The sequence below is a fragment of the Nicotiana tabacum genome, chromosome 14 (assembly GCF_000715075.1).
Source record: "Nicotiana tabacum cultivar K326 chromosome 14, ASM71507v2, whole genome shotgun sequence".
NCBI lineage: Eukaryota > Viridiplantae > Streptophyta > Magnoliopsida > Solanales > Solanaceae > Nicotiana > Nicotiana tabacum.
The window spans coordinates 113729267-113756264 of record NC_134093.1 but is presented as its reverse complement, the minus strand read 5'-3'; the positions used below and the strand labels follow the sequence as shown (position 1 = coordinate 113756264).

The 26998-nt window shown below is 38.0% G+C and overlaps 2 protein-coding genes across 3 annotated transcripts; one reads left to right on the top strand and one right to left on the bottom strand.

Moving 5' to 3' along the window:
- Nucleotides 1–5611: 5611 nt before the first annotated feature.
- Nucleotides 5612–26117, bottom strand: LOC142168781 (PHD finger protein ING1-like). Of its 2 annotated transcripts, XM_075229900.1 has the most exons (7): nt 25959–26117; nt 25125–25196; nt 24334–24521; nt 24176–24239; nt 23972–24068; nt 6047–6200; nt 5612–5959 (listed from the first exon to the last, which is right to left on the bottom strand). In XM_075229900.1, exons 1-7 carry the CDS (start codon nt 25984–25986, stop codon nt 5849–5851), a joined length of 714 nt encoding a protein of 237 aa, XP_075086001.1. In that variant the 5' UTR covers nt 25987–26117; the 3' UTR covers nt 5612–5848. The 2 variants fall into 2 exon arrangements, with proteins under 2 accessions (XP_075086001.1, XP_075086002.1); XM_075229901.1 differs by lacking the exon at nt 25125–25196 and having other exon boundaries at nt 25959–26098.
- On the top strand, nt 11936–18665 carry LOC142161676 (uncharacterized). The gene is made up of 4 exons (XM_075229899.1): nt 11936–17102; nt 17183–17887; nt 17975–18093; nt 18179–18665. Exons 1-4 carry the CDS (start codon nt 16574–16576, stop codon nt 18587–18589), a joined length of 1764 nt encoding a protein of 587 aa, XP_075086000.1. The 5' UTR covers nt 11936–16573; the 3' UTR covers nt 18590–18665.
- Nucleotides 26118–26998: the final 881 nt, after the last annotated feature.

Here is a 26998-nt window from a genome sequence, read left to right as displayed (position 1 = left end):
AAGGACCATGATATCACTATTTTGTACCATCTGGGAAAGGCCAATGTGGTGACCAATGCCTTGAGTCGCCGGGCGGAGAGTTTGGGGAGTTTAGCGTATCTACCAGCAGCAGAGAGACCATTGAAATTGGATGTTCAGGCCCTAGCAGTCCAGCTTGTCAGATTGGATATTTCGGAGCCGATTCGGGTATTGGCTTGTGTGATCTCCAGGTTTTCTCTTTATGACCGTGTCAGGGAGCGTCAGTATGATGACCCTCACCTGCTCGTTGTTCAGGACAGGGTTCAGCGAAGTGATGCCAGAGATGTGACTATTGGTGATGATGGCATATTGAGGATGCAGGGCCAGATATGTGTGCCCAACGTGGATGGGTTTCGGGAGTTGATTCTTGAGGAGGCCCACAGCTAGCGGTACTTCATCCATCCGGGTGTCACGAAGATGTACCAGGATTTGAGACAACACAATTGGTGGAGGCGGATGAAGAATGATATAGTTTGGTTTGTGGCTCGGTGTCTCAATTGTCAGCAGGTTAGGTATGAACATCAGAGACCGAGTGGCTTGCTTCAGAGGTTAGAGATCCCAGAGTGGAAGTGGGAGCGGATCACCATGGACTTCGTAGTTGGGCTTCGAGGAAGTTCGATGCTAGTTGGGTTTTTGTGGATCGGCTAACCAAGTCTGCGCACTTCATTCCAGTTGGAACTACTTACTCTTCAGAGCGGTTGGCTGAGATTTACATCCGAGAGATTGTTCGCCTGCATGGTGTCCCAGTTTCCATCATTTCAGATAGGGGCACTCAATTTACATCGCAGTTTTGGAGGGCCGTGCAGCGAGAGTTAGGTACTCAGGTTGATTTGAGCGCAACTTTTCACCCTCAGACGGACGGACAGTCCGAGCGCACTATTCAGACATTGGAGGACATGTTACGCTCTTGTGTCATTAACTTTGGGGGTTCATGGGATCAATTTTAGCCGCTCGCGGAGTTTGCATATAACAACAGTTATCAGTCGAGCATTCAGATGGCTCCGTACGAGGCTTTATATGGGAGGAGGTGTAGATATCTAGTAGGATAGTTTGAGCCGGGTGAGGCTAGGCTCTTGGGTACAGACTTGGTCCAAGATGCATTATATAAGGTGAAATTGATTCAGGAAGGTCTGTGATGTGTCTTTCATGGTTGGGGAGAAGGTTTTACTAAAGGTATCACCCATGAAGGGTGTTATGAGGTTTGGGAAGAGGGGCAAGTTGATCCCCCGGTTTATTGGGCCTTTTGAGGTGTTTAAGAGGACAGGGGAGCCTTGCCACCCAACTTGTCGAGTGTGCTTCTAGTGTTTCATATTTTCATGCTCCGGAAGTATGTTGGCGATCCGTCCCATGCTTTGGACTTCAGCACGGTTCAGTTGGAGGGTGATATGACTTATGAAGTGGAGCCGGTGGCCATTTTGAATCGGCAGATTCAGAAGTTGAGGTCAAGGATATAACTTCAGTGAAAGTGCAGTAGAGAGGTCAGCCCATGGAGGAGGCTACCTGGGAGACCTAGCGGGAGAAGCGGAGCAGATATTCACACCTATTTGAGACTCCAGGTATGTTTCTAGACCGGTTCGAGTATGAACAGTTGTTTAAAAGGGGGAGGATATAACGATCCAGCCGGTCGTTTCAAGAATTTTAGCCCCGTTTCCCCCCATTTCTACTTCTTTTTGTGTTACTCAGCTATATTGTATTATACCGGGTTAGTCAGTTTGGGTCCGGAGTGGTTTCAGAGTGAATTGAGACACTTAGTCTCTAAAGTAGAAGCTTAAGTTGGAAAAGTCAACCGGACATTGACTAATATGTAAACGACCTCGAATTTGAATGTTGATGGCTTCGTTAGCTCCGTTAGGTGATTTTGGACTTGGGGGCACATTCAGAATGAGATTTGGAGGCCCGTGGTAGAATTAGTCTTGAATTGGCGAAAGTTAGAATTTTGGCAATTTTGGTTGGTAGTGAAAATTTTGATATCGGGATCAGAATGGAATTCTGGAAGTTGGAATAGGTTCGTGGTGTTATTTTTGACTTATGTGTAAAATTTGAGGTCATTCGGACGTGGTTTAGCGGGTTTCGGCATCGTTAGAGGAATTCAAAAATTTAAAAGTCCTTAGGCTTGAATCCGAGTGTAATTTGATGTTTTGATGTTGTTTTGAGTGATTTGTCTAAGTTCGTATGATGTTGTGGGATATGTTGGTATGTTTGGTTGAGGTCCCAAGGGTCTCGGGGTGATTCTGGGTGATTAACGGAACAAGTTTGGAAATTGGAAGAATTGCTGAAGTTGAACTCAGCTGTCATAATCGCACCTGCGGATGTCTCATCGTAGGTGCGAGCCCGCAAAAGCGAGCGGGAGATCGCATATGCGAGATTGAAGTAGCTGGGCAGATGCGAGATTTGGCCGCAGATGCGGAACCAGGGATCTTAAGTGAGTTCCGCACCTGCGATGGAAATTCCGCAGGTGCGGCGTCGCAGAAGCGGAAAAAGGGACCGCAAGTGCGGTTTCACTGGGCAGAATGTATAAATTGAGGACTTCGTGATTTTTGCTGATTTTCACCATTTCTAACTCGGACTTGGGAGCTTTTGGGATGATTTTTTAAGGGGATTCAAGGGTTTTCACATAGGTAAGTTGCTTGAGCTCTAATACTCTTAGCTATGGTGTTTTCCCCGTTGATTTCTCATCTAATTAGTGGGGTTTTGAAGTGAAAATTGGGGGTTAGGGCTTGGGATTTTGGAGAGTGTAATTTGAGGATTTGAGGGACCAAATGATGTTGGATTTTGATGAATTTTATATGGTTAGACTCGTGAGTGAATGAGCTTTCGGGTTTTGTAACTTTTATCGGATTTCTAGACGTGGGCCCGGGGCCGGTTTTGAGCCAATTTCGAGTTTTGAGTCTAATTTAGTAGTTTTCTTGTGGATTTGATTTCTTTAGCGTGTATTAATGGTATTGTACTTCTTGGGGCTAGATACGGGACGCTTGAAGGCCGATTCGAGAGGCAAGGGCATTGCGGAGTAGAGATTTGCTCGGATTGAGGTAAGTAACGGTTGTAAATCTAGTCCTGAGGGTATAAAACCCCAGATTTGTGTGTCATATGACTATTTGGAGGTGACACACATGTTAGGTGACGGGTGTATGGGCGTGCACCGTTGGGGGATCGTGATTTGGTCCGTCCCGTAGCAACTGTAAAGTTGAACAACCTGGTGTAGCTATATGCTCCTTATGCGTTTTAAAAAAAGATTTGCTGTAAATCATGCTAGATACCATGTCTAGACCTTATGCCAATATTGTTTGGAAAGCCAAACTCAGCCAAAGTTAACAATTTCCTTGGCATGGATTATTCACAAATCAAGGCTATTTTCTTGGTATTTATTTTCTTCTTTTGCTTTCCACAAGCAAAAGGCAATTTCTTTAATGGTCCAACATATCATGTTTATGTATGGAATTCACTCCCAAATAACTCCCCTCCACTATGGGTACATTGTGCATCTAAAGATGATGAAATAGGTTACAATAATATTGCTCCAACCACAAATATCAATTGGTCATTTCATGCTAGTATGTGGTTGAGAACTATGTTTTTTTGTCATTTTTGGTGGAATTCTAAGGACAAATCTTTTGAGGTATTTAATGATTTAGATACATGTGTTAAAGATGCAGGTCAATCTAATATTCCACATCCTACTACTGTTTGTCAATGGGTAGTGAAAGAAGATGGTATTTATTTGACTGATGGTAAAGGTGTAGGTTACAAGTACACAGATTGGTGAGAGACTTGTATGTTTTATCTCATAATACTTCACAATAAATAAGAGTGCTGTTCTTTGGTTGAATTATATGGATTTTTCAGCATATTGAACTATTTAGTTTATTGAAACTAGAGTTCTTTTTAGTGGTTTGTAACCTCATTCAGTGTCACTAGGGTTCAAGATTTTAATTTTGACAATCTTAAGAATTTTCGATTATGGCGGTCGAGGATTAGTTAAGATGGTTAGTAGGTGTTCGAATGATTTCTCTTTTGCCGTGCGAGAGCATGCATGGTCTAGTTTAGAGCACCTCATTCTGCTTCTTCTTAGCCTTATCAATATTATATTTATTATTCTATTATTATCTTATCGTTCAATTTTATTATTACTGTTGTTTCTTTTACTTTGGTTATCTTTACTATTTTTTATGGCAATACTTTTCTTTCCTTATGTATTTTCATCTTAGTTTTTTTTTTTACTCTTGTATTCTTCAAACCGGTTTCGAACGCGATTTTCTTGAGCTTAGGGTCTATCGGAAACAACATTTCTACTTCACAGAAGGTAGATGTAATGTCTGCATATACTCAATCCTCCCCAAACCTCACCTATAGGGTCACAATAGGTATGTTATGGTTTTGTAGTATTTGGTTTCTTAAAAGGCTATACTAAAATCAAACATAATTAGACTCGGTACGGTTCGGTGTTTCTCTTTAGGGATTTTCTTTTATTCCATTTCGATTTGTTGGGTTCAGTTTGTTCCATTTCAATTTTATCGAATTATGAACATCAAATTCATTTTTCAGTAATTAAAAGATGGCACCAAAGCAGCAAGTTGGATATCCTTATTCAGAGGAACTAAAATATACATCAAGGGAGGAAATTATAGAGAAAATAAAAGAGCAGATGGAGAAGCATGCCTAAACAAGATAGAGACATGATTTAGGCTAAAGAAAATAGTTCTCTATAAAAACAATGCAATTCTTGATTTTTTCGACACGTTAAATATTAATCATCATTATATATTTTAAATTTATCACATTATATTTGATCTCTAAGTCCGTATATAAAATCCCGCTAATGGCATAATATTAATCATATTCCAAATAGTCAAACTAGTAAAGGAATACCTCAATATCTGATTTCTTTCCACGATTGCAAAATTGGACAGGAATGAACTACTTGCCAATGTTGATGGTATCATAAATCTCCACTCACAAAATTAGAAAGTACTTAAAAGTTTTTTTCTTTTATATAAGACATGCATGATTATAAGAAGCCAAACACAAGCAAAATTGAACAGTTTCCGGGCATGATTTTTTCACAAATCAAGGCTATCTTTTTGTTATGCATCTCTTCTTTTGCTTTTTCACAAGCACAATGTAATATATTTCCTGGGCAAAAGTATGAGATTTATGTATGGAATGCCCTCCCAAATACTCCTCTATACTATGGGTACATTGTGCATCTGAAGACGATGATATAGGGTACCATAATATTGCTCCAACAACCAATATCAAAAAAAGGGTAACTCGGTGCACAAATAATTCCGCGTTTACATAGGGTCTCGGGGAAGAGCTGCACCCCAAGGGGGTGTGATGTAGGCAGTCTACCCTGATGCAAGCAGTAATGGTTGATACCACAGCTCGAACCCATAACCTATAAGTCACACAGTTGCTCTAAGGCTCCCCTTCAACCAATATCAATTGGTCATTTCATGTCAATTGGTCTAAAACTATGTTTTTTTGGCCAGTTTTGGTGGAATTCTAAGGAAAAAAGCTTTTGAGGTATTCAATGAAAAAGATACGTGTGTTAAGGATGCACTTAGTCCTGCCCGTGCAACTGTTTGTCAATGGACTGTCAAGGAAGATGGTATTTATTTGACTGATGGTCAAGGTGTAGGTTACAAATATGTTGATTGGTAAAAGACAATAGTTTATTTGTTCGTTATAGTTCATACAATTAGAATGCTGCAAGTGTGACTTGTTAATAATGGCTACACAACAAAATTACAGAAGTACAGTATCTACATAAATTTTTCCAGTGATAAAACGTCTAAAATCAGTATACTGAGTTATTTTCTTCTACTTTCTATCATCTGCCTTTCCGCTTCTTTTGTGTTCCTGCACAATCCGCGCAAAACCATTTTCCCTTTGGCTGTTCTTTGAGGCCAACACAGCCGTAGTGGAACCACTCTATTTTGCACTGTTGAAGGAGTAATCAAATTTTTAGCAAAAGTTCAATCTAATCAAGTTTTAAAAGATAATTGATAAAACTTGGTTTATTACATACATTAGGATTGTCGCAAGCAACCATTTCACCATAGCTAACTTGATTGCAGAAACAATATGTTGGTTCATTTGGATCAACAGGTAGATCCAAATCCATTCCACTTGCTGCTGCTGCTGCTGTGGCTGTAGCTGCCGCTGCTGTTGCAAGACGTGTTCTGCGGAAGAAATTATTCCCTTTAACACAAGTTTAGTCTGTACTACACAGGGACATAGATATACAGTCACACGACATTTTATCATTCAGGCAACCAGAAACTGAACCTTAATGGAGAAAAATGTGGAAACTTGCAAAACTAACACCAATAGTGAATTAAGCTGGTTCAGTACCAAAGGGAAGCCATTTTGTCCAAACTAATGCATCAAACAATTTGTTCCGCTTACACTTAATAAATCTGCATCTTTTAGAATGCTTCCCTTTCTAGTTTCTGCAGCAAAACACCGGACATGACTTTCTGTATTAATTTGCACTCATTCCATCATATAAAGGTAGGAATTATAATCCCAAGAGTTGCACCCTGGGCTCTGGTTTAACTGTAAAGGCAGTACAGCATGGATGTGCGGTAAGGAAGAACTTTCTAACAGAGGAACGCGATTGGCTGGTTTTAAGAGCAAGCTTGAATGTCACGAGCTTGAAACCTAGTTGTTGAAATAACTTTAATATTTAAGTGGAGAAGGATAAAGGGTCAGGTCCATTGCCCACTATGTTTTGAAACTAAAATAGTGGATTTCTCTACATTGTAATCCCAAAGAGGTTAAACACAGTTGTTCCTCTGTCAACTTAGGAAACCCCTCACTTAAATCAAGAAAGGCCTCAAAGAAATGTAATCAGATTCAATGATTATCATATACAATTAGAGGATGAACAGAACAATACCCTTAACCACTTCCTCGAGAAACTAGCAAAGCCGAGTACAAGCTACGCAACCACAGGTGATATAACTTGAGTTGGAACGGCAGGTGAATTTTTGGAAAAATGTTGAATAAGCTAAAAAGTCAGTTTTTAAGTATTCTGAGCCCCATCTCTTGAGAAGCACCAAAAATAGGTTTCTTAAGCCACTTATTTGCAATAATGAGTATCTAGCGACCCCGGACCAGTCTGAATTACAGTTCCTTATATCAACACTTAAGACACCTATTCCCCATCCTCATGAACGAACTTCTTTTACATCCTAACAGAAGACCATAAAATCCTATATAGGGAAGGACCTAAGCACCCAAATAATTTCCGACTCTACCTAACAGCCTATATTATTGTCAGCCTGAACTTTTAGAAGAGTCGACGACTCAAGAGTACAAGGCAAGATAACTTGGTATACCTCATTATTTACGTCAATATATTGCTAATTGTGAAAACAGAGAAAATAAATAGAAAAGAGAACTTATCTTAATTCTCTGTGAATAGCATATTTTGCACTTAGTCACTGGGAGGACGTTACGTCCCCAACAAAATGGAGGGGGGGGGGGGGATCGAGGAGCATGCCTATGGAGGAAGAAAAGGATGGAATGTTCAAAGGGGATGGAGGACTGAAAATATCATAATTCCTTTTGAATGTGGACTTTGGAGGAATATTATGAAAGGAAGCGGAGATTTCATCAGCAACATAACCTTCAGGGTAGGGGATGAAAGCAGATCAACTTTGAAGTTACAAGTGGCCAGGGCCGACTTAACCCTAAAGGGCTTTAGGCCCCAAAACAGTTTAGGTTTCAAAATTGCTCAAATTATATGTAAGTATAAAATTATGCACTTATTATTAGTAGTAAAAATGAGTCTTTTTAATTATTTGTTGTCAAACTTTCACAATCCATTAAGCACAAATTTCCAAAGTTTATGCTACTATTTAAAATATGATCAAAGTAATTACAGTTGAAAGTTGTAGCCAATAAACATTGCAGTTAAATCCTACTTCTTTTGTCTAATTCACTTAAACTTGAATCAATCTTGTTTGCGACTTTGACTTTGTACTATTTTCCTTCAATTCTTTGAGTGGCATTGCAAATATTCAAGGGCAAGCTAATTAGACTATCAAATGTTCAGATTTGAAAAAAGCAGAATGTTTCTTAAAGCATAATAGTCACTATGACATTCATGGATTCAACTTATATTTTGGAATTTAAAGTGCTAAGAGAAATTTTACAAGTAGAAGATAATATAATAATTGACATACTCAATCAGGTCAAGTCTTTGTTCTTCTTTTCATAAATATTTTATTGTTTAAAGAATAATTTAAACAGTTTCTGTAATCATTACCTCAGTTGAAAGAAAATTTAAAACACTAAAATCAATAAGATCTTGGTTAAGATCAACACTATCTCAAGAAAGATTACAGGATTTGGATATAGTCAATCAAAAAAGAAATTGATTATTAAAAAAAGGAAATTCATTACTTTACATTTTAAGAAGTCATAAGGATAAACTCCAAATAAAATATACAAAAAATCTATTGAACAAAATTAAGGCCTTTTTCAATTTTGGCTTTAGGCCACATATTCTATAGGGTCGCCGCCCCTGCAAGTGGTGTAGGAAGTGACTTTTAGACATCGCCGAACATGTACAGTATCTCAAGCAGAAGGAGATGACGAGAGAAGATTCGAAGGGTACGAAAGGGAGAAGTTCATTGAGACGTAAGGGTTAGGAAGAACCTTCAGGACTAAGAAGTAGTTGGATTCTAAGTTACTCGGACTCGGCAATTTGGGCACCGTACCTGTGTCGACACGACACTAACATGGGTAAGGGTATGGGATCTGTGTCGGATCCGGTAGACAAGATCCGGTGTGTTGACCAAAATTTTAGGGAAAATTTTGAGAATTGATTTCCCTAAGTAAAGGCAAGTGGTACAAATCTCTTTATATTTTTTATTGTACTATCCCATGAAAAGTGGTGTACTGAACTTTCTTATCAAAAAAGTGGGGTACAGAGTAAACTTTCTTGTCAAAAAAGTGGGGTAGTGAACTTTCTTGTCTAAAAAGTGGGGTGGGGTACAGAGTGAATTTTTTTGACAGCAAAATACATCCTTCCTATCTTTTCTCTACCTACTTTCCCTCCAAAAGACCAAGAAAATGGACAAAGAAGTCATTCTCTCTCTCTGCTCATCTCGACTTTCTGTGACCAAAACCAAAAAAATTCAAATTTTTTTCTTCATCCAATTTATAGCTATATTTTTAGATTTTTAATTTATTTTTTGCCGAATCCCCGCACTCGTACCCGTACCTAGATCCGTATCCTCGAATCCTAAAATTTAGATCATGAAGAATCCGACCTTTGGATCCGTACCCGTGTCGGATACCCGTACCCGAGTCCGAGTAACTTAGGTTGGATTGCAAGACCTGGTTGAAATATCTTGCAAGTAAAGTACATTGGCAAAGTAGGCATCATACGCCAGCAGCCAGTAGGTCGACGTTACATTGGTCTTTACACAAAGTCGTAGAGGCTCTAACACCATATGAAAATAGAAAAGAAACTTGTCTAGAATTGGATGGTGAATAACATAAATGAAAGCTCCTAATAAGTAATTTAGGTTACATGAAATAGGAAAATTTAAGCTGAAGAAATAAAGAAAGTTCAGGCTACAGTAAGTTTCCTAAGTAAAGAAAGTTTAGGCTAAGAAAATTTCCTGAATACTAAGGGTGTGTTTGGTATGAAGGAAAACAAAATGTTTTCTAATTTTTCCATGTTTGGTTGGCTTAAATGTTTTGGAAAATATTTTCCTCATGAACTCATTTTCCTCCAATTGGAGGAAATGTTTTCCCTATCATGAAAAGGGAAAACATTTTCCGAAACTCCTTTTCAAGATTTCTCACCATATTCCTCATCCCTACCAACCCCCACCAACCCACCCCACACCACACCCCAACATGCCCCGCCTAACCCCCCACCCCACCCTGCCCCTACCCTCGCCTCAAACCCCCAACCCCTCTTAAATTGAAATATTGTTAACGGAAAAGGGCCAAAAATGCCCCTAACGTATTGTAAATGATTTAAAATTGTCCTCTTTCTCCCTATTGGGCCATAATTGCCCTTGTTGTTAGTTTTAAGTCTAAAATTGCTCCTCCTTCCACCTATTGGACCATAATTGCCCTTAATGCTAATTTTTAGGTCTGAAGTTGCCCCTAATTTGATAAAATCTGATATGAAATATGTGAGCTTTTAAATTCTCTTTTCGTGTTTAGTTCAATTTTGACAACGTAAAATCTGTTTGAATGTCTCCTTTCTTTCTCTTGATTATATAGTTGAAGGATTTTTTTCGTTATTACTCCTATCACTATATTGTAATAACTAGTGATAGAATAGTTACACAATCAAAAAACTATTCTATCACTAGTTGGCTAAATCACGCACCTGTAACTAGTTCTATTCAATTTTTTGATTGTGTCTGCTCCCTAGTGATAGAATAGTTTTTTAGTGTATATGAGTAGACACCATCTCTCTAAACTGCAATCTTTTACCTGCATCCGTCGGATGCTTTTAATGAATTCTCCTTACTTCATCAAAAAAAAGAAATTTGACTACGTAATCACAAGATATATATTATTTCAAAACAATGTTGATATGTAGGTTGTAGATTACCTGCAACAATTTGAATTTTCTTCCTGAAAATTTGAATACTAAATTATCTTTAGTTATCTTTTTACTAATTAGACATGAGTGAGTTGCTCTAGTGGTGAGCACCCTCCACTTCCAACCAAGAGGTTGTGAGTTCGAGCCACCCCAAGAGCAAGGTGGGGAGTTCTTGGAGGGAGGGAGCCAAGGGTCTATCGAAAACAGCCTCTCTACCCCAGGGTAGGGGTAATATAATGACCCAAAAGGTCATCTTTAAATTTAATAATTAATTATGTGTTCTAAGATCTTGAAAAGCACTATTTATCATTCATCGACTTGCGTGCGCAGTCCGTATAATTTTCCGAAAAGTTTTCATATGAAAAATTGATTAAAATGTGAAATAGAACCTTAAAACTCAACTGAGTTGACTTTGGTCAACATTTTGAGAAAACGGACTCGGATCAGTGTTTTGACAGTTCCAGTAGGTCCGTATCGTGATTTGGGACTTGGGCGTATGCCCGAAATTTAATTTGGAGGTCTCTAGCTTGAATTATCGCCAGTTGGCGAAAACTAGAAGCCTAAAGGCTTAAAGATTTCAAAGTTTGACCACAAATTGACTTTTATTGATATCGGGGTCATAATCCAGTTCTGAAAATTTTCATAGCTCCGATATGTCATTTATGACTTTTGTGCAAAATTTGAGGTCAATCGGACTTGATTTGATAGGTTTCGACATCGAATGTAGAAGTTGAAAATTCTTAAGTTTCATCAGGCTTGAATTGGGGTGTGATTTGTGATTTTAGCGTCGTTTGATGTGATTTAAAGTTTCAAATAAGTTCGTTTGATGTTGTAGAACTTGTTGGTGTATTTGGTTGAGGTCCCGAGGGCCTCAAGTGAGTTTTGGATGGTTAACTGATCAAAAGTTGGACTTAAACAGCTGCTGCAATATTTTCTGCTGGAAATTTGGGGGCAGAAATCGAAGGCCGAAGACCGAGGCCAAGGATCGAGGCCGAGGGTCGAAGGCCGAAGACCGAGGCCTAGGATCGAAGGCCGAAGATCAAGGCCCGGGATAGAAGGCCGAGGATCGAAAGTCCAGGATCGAGGCCCAGGATCAAGGGCCGAGGGCGGAGGATCGAGGGCCGAGGGCAGCCTGGACATAACTGTAAGTTATAAAGCAGGGGACTTCGTCCCATTTTCCATTTTTGACAAATTGGAGCTTGGGGAGAGGCGATGTTTGGGCGATTTTCACGGGAAAACATTGCGGCAAGTGTTCCTTATCCTATATTGATTATATTTCATGATTCCATACTCATTTACATCATGAATCCGTGAATTTATGGAAGAAAGATTATTTTTTTATAAAATCTTTCAAAAAATGTAAAATTAAGATTTGAAGGTCAATCAGGTGTCGGAATTCGATAATTTTTGTATGGTTGAACTCGTATTGGAACGGGTGTTCGAATTTCGTGAGTTTTTCCGGAATTCGAGAGGTGGGTCCCACTGTTGATTTTTTAGATGAATTTCGGATTTTTAATCCGGAAAATTAGTAAATTCATATGGAATTAATTCCTACGATTTATATTGAGTATATTGAATTGCTTATGACTAGATTTGAGGATTTCGGACACAAATTCGTGAGGCAAAGGTTTATTGGATTCTTGAATTTGGTTGCAAAGCGAGGTAAGTGTCGTGGTTAACCTTGACTTGAGGTAATAGAACCCTTGAATTATTTGCTATGTGAATTTCATGTGTAACGAGGTATAGGCAAGGTGACGGGTGCCTATACTTTGTCAAATTAATTGTTTGCTTAATTATTTAAACATCTTAAATTATTTTAAGACACGAATTAATCGTTAAAATAATTGTTTCACTTATATTCCTTGTCAAATATTAATTCTTGAATTCCTGCAATAATTGTTACATGCTTAATTGATTTATGTGTCTTAATTGTTATTTGACGTTTTGCATAATAAATATTAAACTGCCTATTTTATCCCTGATTTCCTCAATTAATTGCTACTTGACATTGTTTGTCTCATAACTAAATTATAATTATTGTATGTCTTGATGCTTAATAGTTTCTTATTGAACGTGGTATTTACTGGAGTATTTCTAATACATTTAAGAGTTGTTAAAGTTTATATGGGGGATCGGGTTGCACGCCGCAACAGATTTATTTAGAGTTTATATGGGGGATCGGGTTGCACGCCGCAACAGATTTATTTAGAGTTTATATGGAGGATCGGGTTGCACGCCGCAACAGATTTATTTAAAGTTTATATTGGGGGAACGGGTTGCACGCCGCAACATAATTGATTGAAATGAATATATTGTGGGATCGGGTTGCACGCCGCAACGGAAACTGATTGAAATAATAATTGGTTATGACTGTCGAGTTGGCTTCAACTGTTGAAAAGAGACTTGTTTCATTTCTATTATTGTTGTTATTATTATTATTGCGTACAGGTTATTGTATGTGACCTGCCTTAGCCTCGTCATTACTTCGTCGAGGTTAGGCTCGGCACTTACCAGTACATGGGGTCGGTTATATTGATACTACACTCTGCACTTCTTGTGCAGATTTCGGAGTTGGTCCCAGCGGCGTACTGCAGATTTGCTCGGATACAGCTACCAGTGGAGACTTGAGGTATAACTGCACAGCGTTCGCAGTTCTAAAGTCCCATTCTATATTATCTCTGCGGTGTATTATATTTCAAACAGCTTGAATTTTATTTAGACCTTTATCTGTATTATTCTAGAAGATCGTGCACTTGTGACTCCAGTTCTGGGATGGTATTGAGATATCGCGATTATTATGAATTATTCACTTTATTTCAGACCTTACTTCCGCATTTGTTTCCTTGTTATTAATTAATTTAAAATTTTGTTAAAATGGCTAATTATATTCTAACGCTGGCTTGCCTAGCAAGTGAAATGTTAGGCGCCATCACGGTCCCGAAGGTGGGAATTTCGGGCCGTGACAGGTAAGGTTTGCGTACACACTACCCTGCCCAGACCCCACTAATGGGATAATACTAGGTTGTTGTTGTTGTATTTTTTTACTAATTATTTGTTTTCTGTTCTTGACATATTGTAAGATCAATTCACTAGCCTATATATTACAAAAAATATCTTTTTTTTAATATAGCTTTTTTTTTTTGTTTACAACAACCCAGTGTAATTCCACAAGTGGGGTATGGAGAGGGTAGTATGTACGCAGACCTTACCCCTACCTTCAAAAAGGCAGAGAGGTTGTTTCTGAAAGACCCTCAACTTAGGAAAGATAAAAGGAAGGGCAGCAGCAATCACACCAATTCTAAAACAAGAAAAAAATACAAAGATACAAAACTAAAACTAAGTATTGTAATCATAAGGCCGAAACGAAAGCAACGACAAGTAATCACATAAATCAAGAAATACGAAAATATATAACTAACGCTAACTCATGTACTAAAGCTACTGTTATAGACAAGGACAACGCTATGCGACCTATTCTAACCCGTTACCTTTATTCTCAACCTCCACACCTTCCTATCCCCGGTCATGTCCTCAGTGAGCTGGAGCAACGTCATATCTTGCCTAATCACCTCTTCTCAATACTCGTCGGCCTACCTCTACCTCTCCTTAGGCCCTCCAGGACCAACCTCTCACACCTCCTCACAGATGCATCTGCGTCTCTCCTATTCACATGTCCGAACCATCTAAGTCTCGCCTCCCGCATCTTATCCTCCACAGAGGCCACGCCCATCTTATCCCGAATAACTTCATTTCTAATTCTATCCAGCCTGGTATGCCCGCACATTCATCTCAACATCCTCATTTCAGTCACCTTCATCTTTTGGACATGGGAATTCTTGACTGACCAACACTCAGCCCCATATAACATAGTCGGTCTGACCACCGCTTTATAAAACTTACCTTTAAGTTTATGTGGCACATTCTTATCACACAAAACACCTGAAGCGAGCCTCCATTTCATCCATCTCGCCCCAATATGATAAGTAACATCCTCGTCGATCACTCAATTCCCTTGTATAACTGACCCAAGATATTTAAAACTCTTTCTCCTAGGGATGACTTGAGAGTCAAGCCTTACTTCTCCGTCAACACCCTGAGTCGTCCCACTGAACTTGCACTCCAAGTACTATGTCTTGGTCCTGCTCAACTTGAAACCTTTAGACTTCAGGGTCTGCCTTCAGATCTCTAACCACCCATTAACACCACCTCGGGTCTCGTCAATCAGAACAATGTCATCTGCAAATAATATGCACCACGACACCTCCCTGAATATGGCGCGTCAGCGCGTCGATTGCCAAGACAAATAGAAATGGGCTGAGGACTGACCCCTGATGCAACCCCATCATAACTGGGAAGTGTTCCGAGTCCCCTCCTACGGTCCTCACTCGAGTCTTAGCTCCACCATACATGTCCTTAATAACCCTAATGTAAGCAACAGGAACACCTCTAGCCTCCAAACATCTCCACAGAACCTCCCTTGGCACTTTATCCGATTGTTATAAATAGCGCTCGCCTCAGCGCTAATAGCGTGAGGCGAGGCGAGGCGAGACAGTGTCGCCACAGAGCCTCTGTTGCGTTGCGTTTCGAAATAGCGCTCGCCTTTGCCTGCGTGGCGAGAGGCGACAGTGTCGCGAGAAGCGACCATAGCGTCGCCTTTTGTTTTTTTTAAAAAAGAAAAAGAAAAAAAGCAAAGACTCAACAAAAAGGGTCGTGATTAGGGCTTGACAACATATCTTCTTCAACTTGAACAAAACAACAGAGCTTCTTTGAGACTTTGACGTTCTGAACTCGCGAGCCATCGTCTTCTTCTTTCAGAAGCTTGAGGTTCCAGCCATTGAAAGTCCAGGTATGCTTCTTCTCCTTTCTTCTTTCTTCTTTTTTCTTTCTTCTTTCTTCTTCTTCTTCTTCTTTCTATTTTTTTTCCTCTGTTTTTTGTCGAAAAGAACAGAAACAGAGGTCTGTTTTCTGCTCTATTTTTCGAGCAAAATACAGAGGTTTCTTCTTCTCCTTTCTTCTTTCTTCTTTTTTCTTTCTTCTTTCTTCTTTCTCCTTTCTCCTTTCTCCTTCTTCTTCTTCTTCTTCTTCTTCTTCTTCTTTCTATTTTTTTTCCTCTGTTTTTTTGTCGAAAAGAACAGAAACAGAGTTCTGTTTTCTGCTCTATTTTTCGAGCAAAATACATAGGTTTCTTCTTCTCTTAACAGAAAGAGAGGTCTGTTTTTGTGCTCTATTTTTTTTGGTTCTGTTTTGGCAAAATAACAGAGGTTTTGAAGCTCTGTTTTTGCAAAATTACAGAGGTTGTTTCGAAGCCCTGTTTTTGCAAAATAACAGAGGTTGCTTCTTCTCTTAACAAACTTTCTGTTTCTTTCAGGCCCCTTTTTTTTTTTTTCAATTATTGACTTATAGTCTCTTATAGAGTAGAATTAATTGCATATTGACTTGATAATTTTTTTTTCAATAAAACAGCGTTGAAATGTCATCCGATAGTAATAAACGAAATGATATAGCTTGGAATTATGCTATACAAGGCTCATCAAGATCCGCAATTAAATGTGTATTTTGTGAAAAAACATATAATGGTGGGATAACTCGTCACAAGCAACATTTGATAGGTGGATTTAAAAATGTAGTACAATGTCCCCTTTGTCCGCCCGAGGTTAGGGAGGAAGTAAAAGCGTTTGTTGATAAGAAAAATGTGACAAGAACTCAAATGAATTTTGAAGCATCGGTGAATCTAATTGATGAAGATGATGAAATGGATGAAGATGGTGAAATGAGACCTCCCCCCAAAAAACTCATAAGATATCTTCAAATAGTTCTAGTGGGTCATCCACGACGGCACGTACAGTGACAAAAGGTCCTCTCAATCTTTATTTCTCGGCAAAACAACAAGAAAAGGGAAAAGGTGAAGAAGGTCTAGGTTTAGAAGCCAAGAAGATTTTGAGAGACCGCGCCGTAAGTGCCTTTGCAGCATGGATGTATGATGCAGGGCTTCCTTTCAACTGTGTTAACTACAAAACTTTTGATAAATTCATTGAAGCTGTAGGACAATATGGCCCAGGAATGAAGCCTCCTAGCTATCATGAAGTTAGAGTAACTCATCTTAAAAAAGAGGTGAAGAAGATAGACCAAATTATTGAGGAGCATAAAGTGGAATGGAACAAGTTTGGATGTTCCATTATGATGGATAAATGGACAGCACGGAATGGAAAAATGATCATAAATGTGTTGGTGAACTCTCCAAGAGGGAGTGTTTTTCTTGAATCTCACGATGCTAGCAACTCTTCTACGGATGGAAGCAAAATGTACAGCTTGTTTAGAAAGACTATTGATAAAATTGGAAAGGAAAATGTTGTACAAATTGTTACAGATAATGCTAGTGAGAATGTTAGTGCGGGTAGGATGATGGAAGCTATGTATCCACACATTTATTGGACTCCATGTGCTGCCCATTGTATCAACTTGATGTTTGGTGACATATTCAAGGAAAACCCATATGCTTCAGGTAACTTTAATATAGTTATTTATACTTATGTCCTATCCTATTAAGTATTAACTATAAAATTATTATTGTTACTTTTACAGTTTTCACTAAGGCCGTCAGGGTATATTCTTACATCAGTCAGAGGCCGTTGTTGTTGAATTTGATGAGGAAATTCACAAATGAAAGAAATTTGGTGAGACCGGCCAAGACTAGATTTGCAACGGCTTTCTTAACTTTGCATAGTTTTTACTTGCAAAAGAAAAAATTGAGAAAGCTAGTTCTTTCAAATGAATGGAAAGATAATAGATATGCAAAGGAAGTTGCGGGAAAAGAAACTGCCAAAGTTTTTATTTCTCCATCATTCTGGAATGACGTCGTTCGGGCTCTTAAAGTTGGTGGTCCTTTGATTAAGGTACTTCGTATGGTGGATGGGGAGAGAAAACCACCAATGGGCTATCTTTATGAGGCTATGGATAGAGCCAAAGAGACTACTGCAGCGTCATTTGAGGGAGATGTTAGAAAATATGAGAAAGTTTTTGAGATAATTGATATCAGGTGGGAGAATCAACTCCATCGACCTTTGCATGCAGCAGGCCATCTTCTGAACCCGGGATTATTTTACAAGAACACTAGAGATGAAACTTTGGCTTCAGAGGTGTGGATTGGATACCATGCATGTCTTGAGAAGTTGGTCCCTAATTCAACGACGATAGATCAAATAGGGGAGGAGTTTGGTAGGTACTCACAAGCAGAGGGCCTATTTGGTTTACAAGCGGCCATTAGAGCCAGAGACATAAGGTCGCCAGGTAACTAACTTTAATATAGATATCCTTATAACTTTAAATTAATTTATTTGATTTATACTTATTAACTTTTAAAATATTTTTCTATAGTTGAATGGTGGAAGCAATTTGGACATCAAACTCCAAACTTGCAAAAGTTTGCCATCAAAGTACTAAGCCTAACTTGTAGTGCATCTGGATGCGAGAGAAATTGGAGCGTATTTGAGCATGTAAGAAGTAGATTTATTATATTAATATATTTTATATTGTATTATTATTAGTATCGATTAATTAATCTAAACAACTTATGCGCAGATTCACTCCAAGAAAAGGAATAGGCTTGAGCTATCGCGTCTCAATGATCTAGTGTATATTAAATACAATAGAGCATTGAGGCGATGTTATGAAGCTCGCGATACCATTGATCCAATTTTGTTGGACAACATTGACGAGGCAAATGAATGGTTAACTGGAGCCCCCCAAAATCATGAAGATGAACAAGTGTATGAAGGAGATGATCTTGATTGGGGTACTGTTTCTATGGCGGTTGGAGTTGAGGAGAATATCTATGGTCTTAGAGGGAGTTCTTCAAGTTACAAGGGAAAGGGAGTAGCAAGTTCAAGCCGGTCCCTAATTGATGAAAACTCCGAGGATGAAGAAGATGATAGCCAATATAATGCTAACATTCATGAAGTTGTAGAATTTGAAAATCTTGAAGAAGAATAGACGTTGCTTGTTTTAGACTATTAGACTTTAGTTTATGAATCTACTATGAGTCTATGACTATCTATTGAGTCTTTAATTTTTGAATGATATATTTATTAATATATTATTGTTATTGAGTTTTTAGTTATATGTATATAATATTTTATGTTTTTGTATAAATTGTCGCTTCACATCAAAAAGCGAGCGCTTCGCTGCGCGCCTCTCGCCTCAGTGAAGCGGGCCCTCGTCGCTATTTGTCGCCGCACGCTATCCAAAACACTGCTTTATCGTAAGTCTTCTTTAAGTCGATGAACATGTAAATCCCTCTTCCTCTCCCTATATTGTTCCATCAACCTCCTAGCAAGATAAATAGCTTCTGTAGTCGAACGACTTGGCATAAATCCAAATTGGTTCTCAGAGATATCCACAATCCTCCCCAACCTCAGCTCCACCGCCCCAGTGTTATTAAAAGCGCACGCTTCTCGCTTAAAGCGCAGAAGCGAGGCGAGGGGGCTATGCTTTTCTGCCCTAAAGCGCGACGCAGTTAAATAAGTGCACGCTTCACCTTAAAAAGTGAAAAGCGAGGCGATGAAAACAAGCGACAAAAGCACGCTTAAGCGATTCCATCGGCTGACTAGGGTTTTTTTTTTAAAAATTGCTTCTTCCAAACATCAGTTGTTACGCACACTTCTTCCAAACATCTGCTTCTCTACTGCAAGCGACGACTGCCTTCGACTTCTGCTCTTCAGGTAAGTTTCTCTTCTTCTCTAGTTCTCTTCTTCTCCATCAGTTCTTTCTTCTCTTCTCTTCTCTTCTCTTCTTTTCTTCTGCGACGACTGCCTTCTACTTCTGCTCTTCTGATTTTCTCTTCTTCTCTTTTTCTTCTTCTTTTCTATTTTTTCAGTTCTTATTTCTCTGTTCTTGTTCTGCCCTGTTTTCTCTTCTCCTTTTTTCCATTTTCTGTTGTTCGTATGTGCTCTGTTCACTGTTCTGCATTTTTTTTTGGTTGTTCTCAAACATGTGCTCTTCTGATTTTCTCTTCTTTTTCAGTTCTTATTTCTTTGTTCTTGTTCTGCCCTGTTTTGTGTTTTCTCCTCTCCTATTTTTCCATTTTCTGCTGTTCACTATGTGCTCTGTTTTCTCTGTTCACTGTTATGCCATTTTTTAACAGTTCTGCATTTTTTTTTGTTGATTGTAGTAAATTCAATCTTATTATTCAATGGCATCAAGCCAAAAAAAAGATTCAGCTTAGGCGTATGGAGTTGCAATTGGCAGTAGCACAAAAGTGCAATGTATCTTTTGTCAAAATATATATAACGGTGGAATACATCGTCACAAGAGACATCTAATTGGTGGTTTTAGAGATGTCAAAGAATGTTCACAGGTTCCGGATTCTGTTAAGGATGAAATTAGAGAGTATGTTGCGAAAAAAAATGAGATAAAAAATCCAATGAGCCATGGAGCATCTATGATTAATCTTTTTGACGAAGATAGTCAAATGGATGAGGATGACCTTGAAGTCAATGATATATCAATGAGGCCACCTCCCTCAAAATCTCAAAGAAAGAATTCAACAAGTGGAAGTGGATCATCCACCGGTAGCAATGTGAAAGGTCCTCTTAATCTTTATTTCTCGCAAAAACCAAATGAAAAGAGAAAAGGTGAAGATGTTGACTTAAATTCTTGTAGGAAGAGTTTAAGGGAGCGCGCTGTAGATACTTTTGCTAGGTGGATGTATGATGCGGGGCTCCCTTCTAATTGTGTAAATTACACCGATAGTTTGGTGAATTCATTAAGGTTGTAGGCCAATATGGCCCAGGAATGAAGCCCCTACCTATCACGAAGTAAGAGTTCCTTGTCTAAAAAAGGAGGTGGAGAAGACAAACAAGATTGTCGAGGAGCATAAGGTGCAATGAAAAACTTATGGTTGTTCCATTATGATGGATAAATGGACAACAAAAAATGGAAAAATGTTCATTAATGTTTTGGTGATTTCTCCGAGAGGTAGATTGTTTCTTGAATCTTATGATGCTAGTGACTCTTCAACCGATTCCAATAAAATGTACAACTTGTTTGAGAAGACAATATTGAAAGTTGGAAAGGAAAATGTTGTTCAAGTTGTTACCGATAACGCAAGTGAGAATAAAAAAGCGGGTGACATGTTGAAAGGAGTTTTCCCGAATATTTTTTGGACTCCTTGTGCTGCACATTGTATCAAATTGATGTTTGGCGACATTTTCAAGTTAGCCCCATATTCTACAGGTGAACAAGTGGTTCTAATTTTCTATTTTAACCTTCATGTTAATTGTTTATACTTATTCACTATGAAATTTGATTTCCTACAGTTTTTGCTAAGGCGGTCAAGATACATTCTTACATTAGTCAGAGGCCGTTGTTGTTGAACATGATGAGGAGATACACAAACCAAAGAAATTTGGTAAAATCGGCTAAGACAAGATTCGCAACAGCTACCATGACTTTGCATAGTTTTTACTTGCAAAAGAAAAATTTGCGAACCTTGTTCATGTCAATTGAATGGAGTGAGGGTATCTATGCAAAGGAAGCTCTTGGGAAAGAAGTTGCGAGACATATTGTTGGTCCATATTTTTGGAATGACACTGTTCAAGCACTTAAAGTTGGTAATCCTTTGGTTATTGTACTTCGTTTGGTGGATGGGGAGAGAAAACCACCAATGGGATACATTTATGAAGCCATGGATATGGCTAAAGAAGTTATTGAGAAGGCATTTGTTCATGATAAGAGGAAATATGGGAAAGTTTTTGAAATCATTGATGAAAGGTGGACGGTTCAGCTTCATCAACCTTTACATGCAGCGGGGCATATTTTGAACCCCGAATCTTTTATACAAATAACGAGAACAAGACTTTAGATAAAGCAGTGTGGAAGGGGCATCATGCATGTGTTGCGAGGTTGGTGCCAGATGAAGCGATGCAAGACAAAATAGGGGAAGAACTTGGGTGTGTATATGCAAGCCGATGGAATACTTGGATTAGCTTCGGCCATTAGAGCCAGAACCAAATTGGCACCAGGTGAGCAAGTTGTTTCAATTGTTTTTACTCTTTAGAGCTTTAACTTTTAAGTTAATAACTTCTAAAATAATATCTTTACAGTTGAATGGTGGATGCAATTTAGTTATGAAGTTCCAAACTTGCAACAATTTGCTATTAGAGTTCAAAGCTTAACTTGTAGCTCATCCGGATGCGAGAGAAATTGGAGTGTTTATGAACATGTGAGAAGCTATATTACATTATTACTAAATCAAAGTATATCTCAATTGTCCTAAGTACTCCTCTTAATTACTTTCTACAACCTATATGCAGATTCATACTAAGAAGAGGAATAGGCTTGAGCTAAAGAAACTCAATGATCTCGTGTTCGTTAAATATAATAGAACATTGGCTTGTCGTTACAAAGCTCGCAATATCATTGATCCAATTTTATTGGATAACATTGATGAAGCAAATGAATGGTTAACCGGAGCCCCCCCAAAATCATGAAGATGAAGAAGTATATGAAGGAGAAGGCCTTACTTTTGGTCATGTTGCTATGGCAAGTGGAGTTGAGGAGAATGTTTATGGTTTTAGGGGAAGTACTTTAAGGAGCAAAGAAAGAGTTTCTACAAGTTCAAGTAGAACCCTAATTGATGAAGCCTCCGATGAAGAAGAAGATGACCACCAATATAATAACTCGAACATGATGACACTTCAAGAGTTTGGAGATCTTGTTGAAGAATAGGATGTTGCCCCTTTTTTCGGGCATCTTTGTTGTCCTAAAAATGACATTAAATAACCCAGTGAGCCACTCCAAACCCGCCCTACCCACGCTCTTCCAAAATTCCACGGGATCTCGTCAGGGCCGTCGCTCTCCCCCTGCTCATCTTACACATAGCCCTCTCAACCTCCTCAGCGCTTATACTCCTACAATACCCAAAGTCCCGACGACACTCAGAGTGTTCTAAGTTGCCTAGCTCAATGTTCCTATCCCCCCTCTTAGTTCAAGAGTTTATGGAAGTAAGCCTGCCATCTATGGCGAATCAGTGTCTCATCCAACAAAACTCTGTCATCCTCGTCCTTGATGCACTTCACTTGGTCCAGGTCACGGGCATTCCTTTCTCGCACCTTGGCTAACCTGTACAACTTCTTATCCCCTCCTCTGCCTCCGAGTTCTTCATACAAGCGTTCAAATGCAGCGGTCTTGGCCGCAGTAACTGCTAACTTCACTTAAAGCCATCCTATACCGCTCCTTATTCGTCCTCTTCGCCTCCTCGTCCACGCTCTCCAGAAGCTTCAGATATGCCACTTCCTCTATAAATCCTTTATAACCCAAACTAGATGCTATGACCAAATAAACAATTAACTATAACAACCTTCAATTTTAATTGAATTTCATTTTACAGTGAACAAGAATAACAGATAAATAGATCATAGCACAATCGTAAAAGTATTTGGATTAGGTAATCTAGAAGTTCTATCCTTAGAGGTTTAAAAACAATACTCATCAAGATTGGGTACACGCGTGTCCTAAGACTAGTTTGATTAAAAGGCTTACATATTCCAAATCAGCTTTTATTAGGAGGGTCAATTTCAGACTTAAAAGTAACATTAAGGGCAATTATGGTCTAATAGGTGGAAGGAGGGTAATTTAAAACTATTTCCAATACGTTAGGGGAATTTTTAGCCCTTTTCCAGATTATTAATAGTACTTTCTTTTCATATTATAAATAGGGTATTTTTTTTTCATTTCAACAAATGAGTATTTTCTTTTCATGATACAAAAAAAGTATTTTTTTCATTTTAACAAAAAAAGTGCTTTTTCATGATGTAGAAAAAGTATTTTCTTTCATTTCAACAAATGATGTAGTAAAAAGTATTTTCTTTCATTTCAAAAAATTAAGTATTTTCTTTTCATGATGTATTTGGAGGAGGGAGCACATAAAACATGAGGACTTGGGGGAAAGGGGTGAGAAAAGTAGCATAAAAAATATTTTCTACTCTCTGACCAAATACTAGAAAATATTTTCCGGAAAAAGTTTTTCACTCACCAACCAAACAAGGGAAAATAAGTGATAAAACCACTCATTTTCCATGAAAACATTTTCCATGGAGACATTTTCCTTCATACCAATCACATTCTAAATTCCAAATTATGAGGCGACCAAATAGAATAAACCATACTATTAACCAATATATATTCTAACTTTTAGTAACATTGATCTCTTGACTTTCAACACATAATCAATTTATTCTTTAAGATGATTGAGGCTTCTTATTAGATTTCCATTTCAAATAGGAAATGATACTAATTAAATAAATAAAGAATAAGCATCCGCAATGTGCAATTAGCATTAGGAATGGTGAAATATGATAGAGATATATCACTCACTTCTTACGCCCTCCCTTACCCTCACCAGACCTTCCAGATTTGCCATTATTTGCAACAGTGGTAGCAGGAGTTCCAGTAACACCAGCAACATCTCTTTCTGCATAAAAGAGAATCCATAAAGAGAAAGTTGTTCAACAGTCAGAGAAACGAGTAAGTTTGGACACTGTTCTTGGTGAGGAGATGAGTAAGCTGATACAAACATACCTCTCCGGAGCTCTTCATCAAATTTTTTCAAGTACTGATCGAGCTGCTGAATGTGAGCATCTACCTGTTGCAAGAATTTTCTCACTAATTGCCATAAGGAGCTAATTAATGACAGTTTGTTTGATGTAGAAAAAGGATGTTGTTCCCAACATCCCTACCAGATCATATGCCTGAGAAGCTAATGCAACTTTCTCATCAGCAATCCTGATTGCATGCTTTTGCTCATCCAATGCATCATCAGAGAATTTGATTAGTGAAGAGTCTGGTGTCACGTTACCAGCTTTAATACGCTGTATCATATCCTCTATTTCTTTCTCACAACGTTGTTCATTTTGCCTCTGGACTCCTGTTCAGGGGAAAAGAAAAGCACTTTCTTAGTAATAATGCCATACACTAGGCAACGAAGAAACAACATACACCACTAACCTACTGTGCTCGTGTCGGGCTACTAACACAGCAATGCTAAATACTACTGAGAATCTTACAAAATCACCCTATATTCCCTTCTCCAATCAGGAGTATACTTATGATCATCTTTGCATTGTAAAACAGAACGAAGGGGCGATATGGCTAATTGCTGAACCAGTTGAACACTGGCAATCAGAATACCAAACAATTACTCTTTTGTTCTGCAATTTAACAATGATATACCACTGAAGCTTCTACTAAACTAGGTAATGGCAGTAGTAGACGTTCCATCAGATATAGTGCAAAGGGACTACATGAAGGACTATACACTACAATAAGCTGCCTGTCGCATTGTGCCAAAGATGGATCCTTATTCCACTTAAAATACATAAACTTTCCAGATTCAGAATGCTAGTGGATTATCAATCGACTCAATACTGTACAAGTGTACTTAATTAAGCACAATACAATGGAAAGTTGGAAAGCAACTAACTTGCATAACAGTCCAATAATATATAAAGCTTTGCACTATAAGTAATACCTTGCAGACTTTTATCTAAATCACACAATAAGGCATATTTCCTCCGTAAATGGTTCGGAAGAGCTTCTATATCTGAGACAATGTAATCAATATAGCAACTTGTTAGAAATCAATGCAGAATCACACAGAGGAATTAATTCATCCATAATTAGTAATGCATCACACTTGCATAGACAATACTGAATATCATGCTCGAAACTAGAATAGGTTCAGCGTTTCGCCTCGCTTAGGTAGCATTTCAATTCAGGCCACCAGGAAAGTAAGGCATGCATCATATCACTAATGGATTCTGTCATGAAGTGGGCAATACTAAATAATAACTACTTCACTAAGTTATAATTTTTTTTCCATTTCCTTTTTAAATATAATTATTTTATTGTGTTATATAGTTTTTTAATGACGGTGGTGTCCGCCCCAGCTTGTGCACACCTCGACTATTCTATCGGGTACCTGCTACCTTCCACCAACACAAATTGCATTTAAAGTTATTATTCTAAAATAACTTTTTAGTTTTTTATAATTTTCTTCTCCCCGCTATATTTGTGCCTTGCACATAAAGCCCCAACAGACATTTGCAGCATATATGCTAAAGTTATTTGGAACACTAAATTTATCAATCGAAATTATTGTCCGTATTTACACATTGGAAATGTGTACTAACATTAAATAAAAAATTGTTAAATCTGAAAATAATGGCAACCCTTTACCACTACATTAAGGAAAACAGAAAACGCTATATTCGATTAATCTATAAAACAGAAATAGGAACAGATAACAAATATTCAAAAAAAAGGTATGGTAAATGAAACTTTAAGAACTAAAATTCAGACTTACTGGCTTGAAATTCATCGATGAATGACATTTTCCGGAGAAACTTTATATTTTAGAGGAACATTTGAAGATTCGGTTAATTGCATGAGAATCTTCCCGCCAGCGACGATTTGTTCGTTTTGAGTTTCAAGCCCTAATATAGGATCCGATTCCGATTAATACTAGGACATTTATGCCCCTAAAGTTTCTTTATTTTTACTTTGGGATAGTTTCACTTTAGTCCTCCTGAGATTTCTGGAATTTGTAAATCTGCCCCCTATGCGATTTTTATTTTCAAGAGAAATTGTGTTTTTGCTAAAATTGGGGGTTTTGTTTGTAATGATTAATGAATCTCTAGTATATTTGGCATTTAGGAGAAATGCCCTATACTTGTAAAATTTTGCATTTTTGCTCACTTAATTTCTTAAGTTTTTTTTTTCTTTTTATTATTTTCCTACTATTAATAAGAGGGAGTTTGAGTTGCCTCCGGTAAGCAACTGAGCTGCATCCGGTTTCAATACGGGTCATAAGGGTATTTATATATTTTATTGAAATAGTGCAATACTATTGGCTGAAAGAATTGATTACTGACCGTAGCTCCAACAAAAATAATTCATTGTGTTGACCATTTTGCCCATCTTTTGACATGCTATTTTAGCTAGAGTCCTACACGTGACATCAGCTGCCAAGTTATATTGGGCCCACAAGAATGATGGAGTTCACTCACAAGTTTGCATTTACTTTTTCTTTTTGCCTATTGATTTAATTCATCAGAATTAATTCTAAAAATGAAGGTTGAACTTCAAAGGTTAAGAGTTTTTCAATTTCTGTTAATGGCCTATTGAAAAAAAATTAACTTTTTGATTTGTTGAGCCTTTTAAATAATACACTATATTGCTATAATCAAACTGTACAGAAAACGTTTTATGGAGGTTTTTGACTTTTCCGTATTTTAACTAGCGATGCAAAGTTGGTATGACAACATAATTGAATTTAATTTATGTATACCATATGTGTTACATAAAATTATAATAAAAGAGAATATTTAAAACATGAGAGCTAAA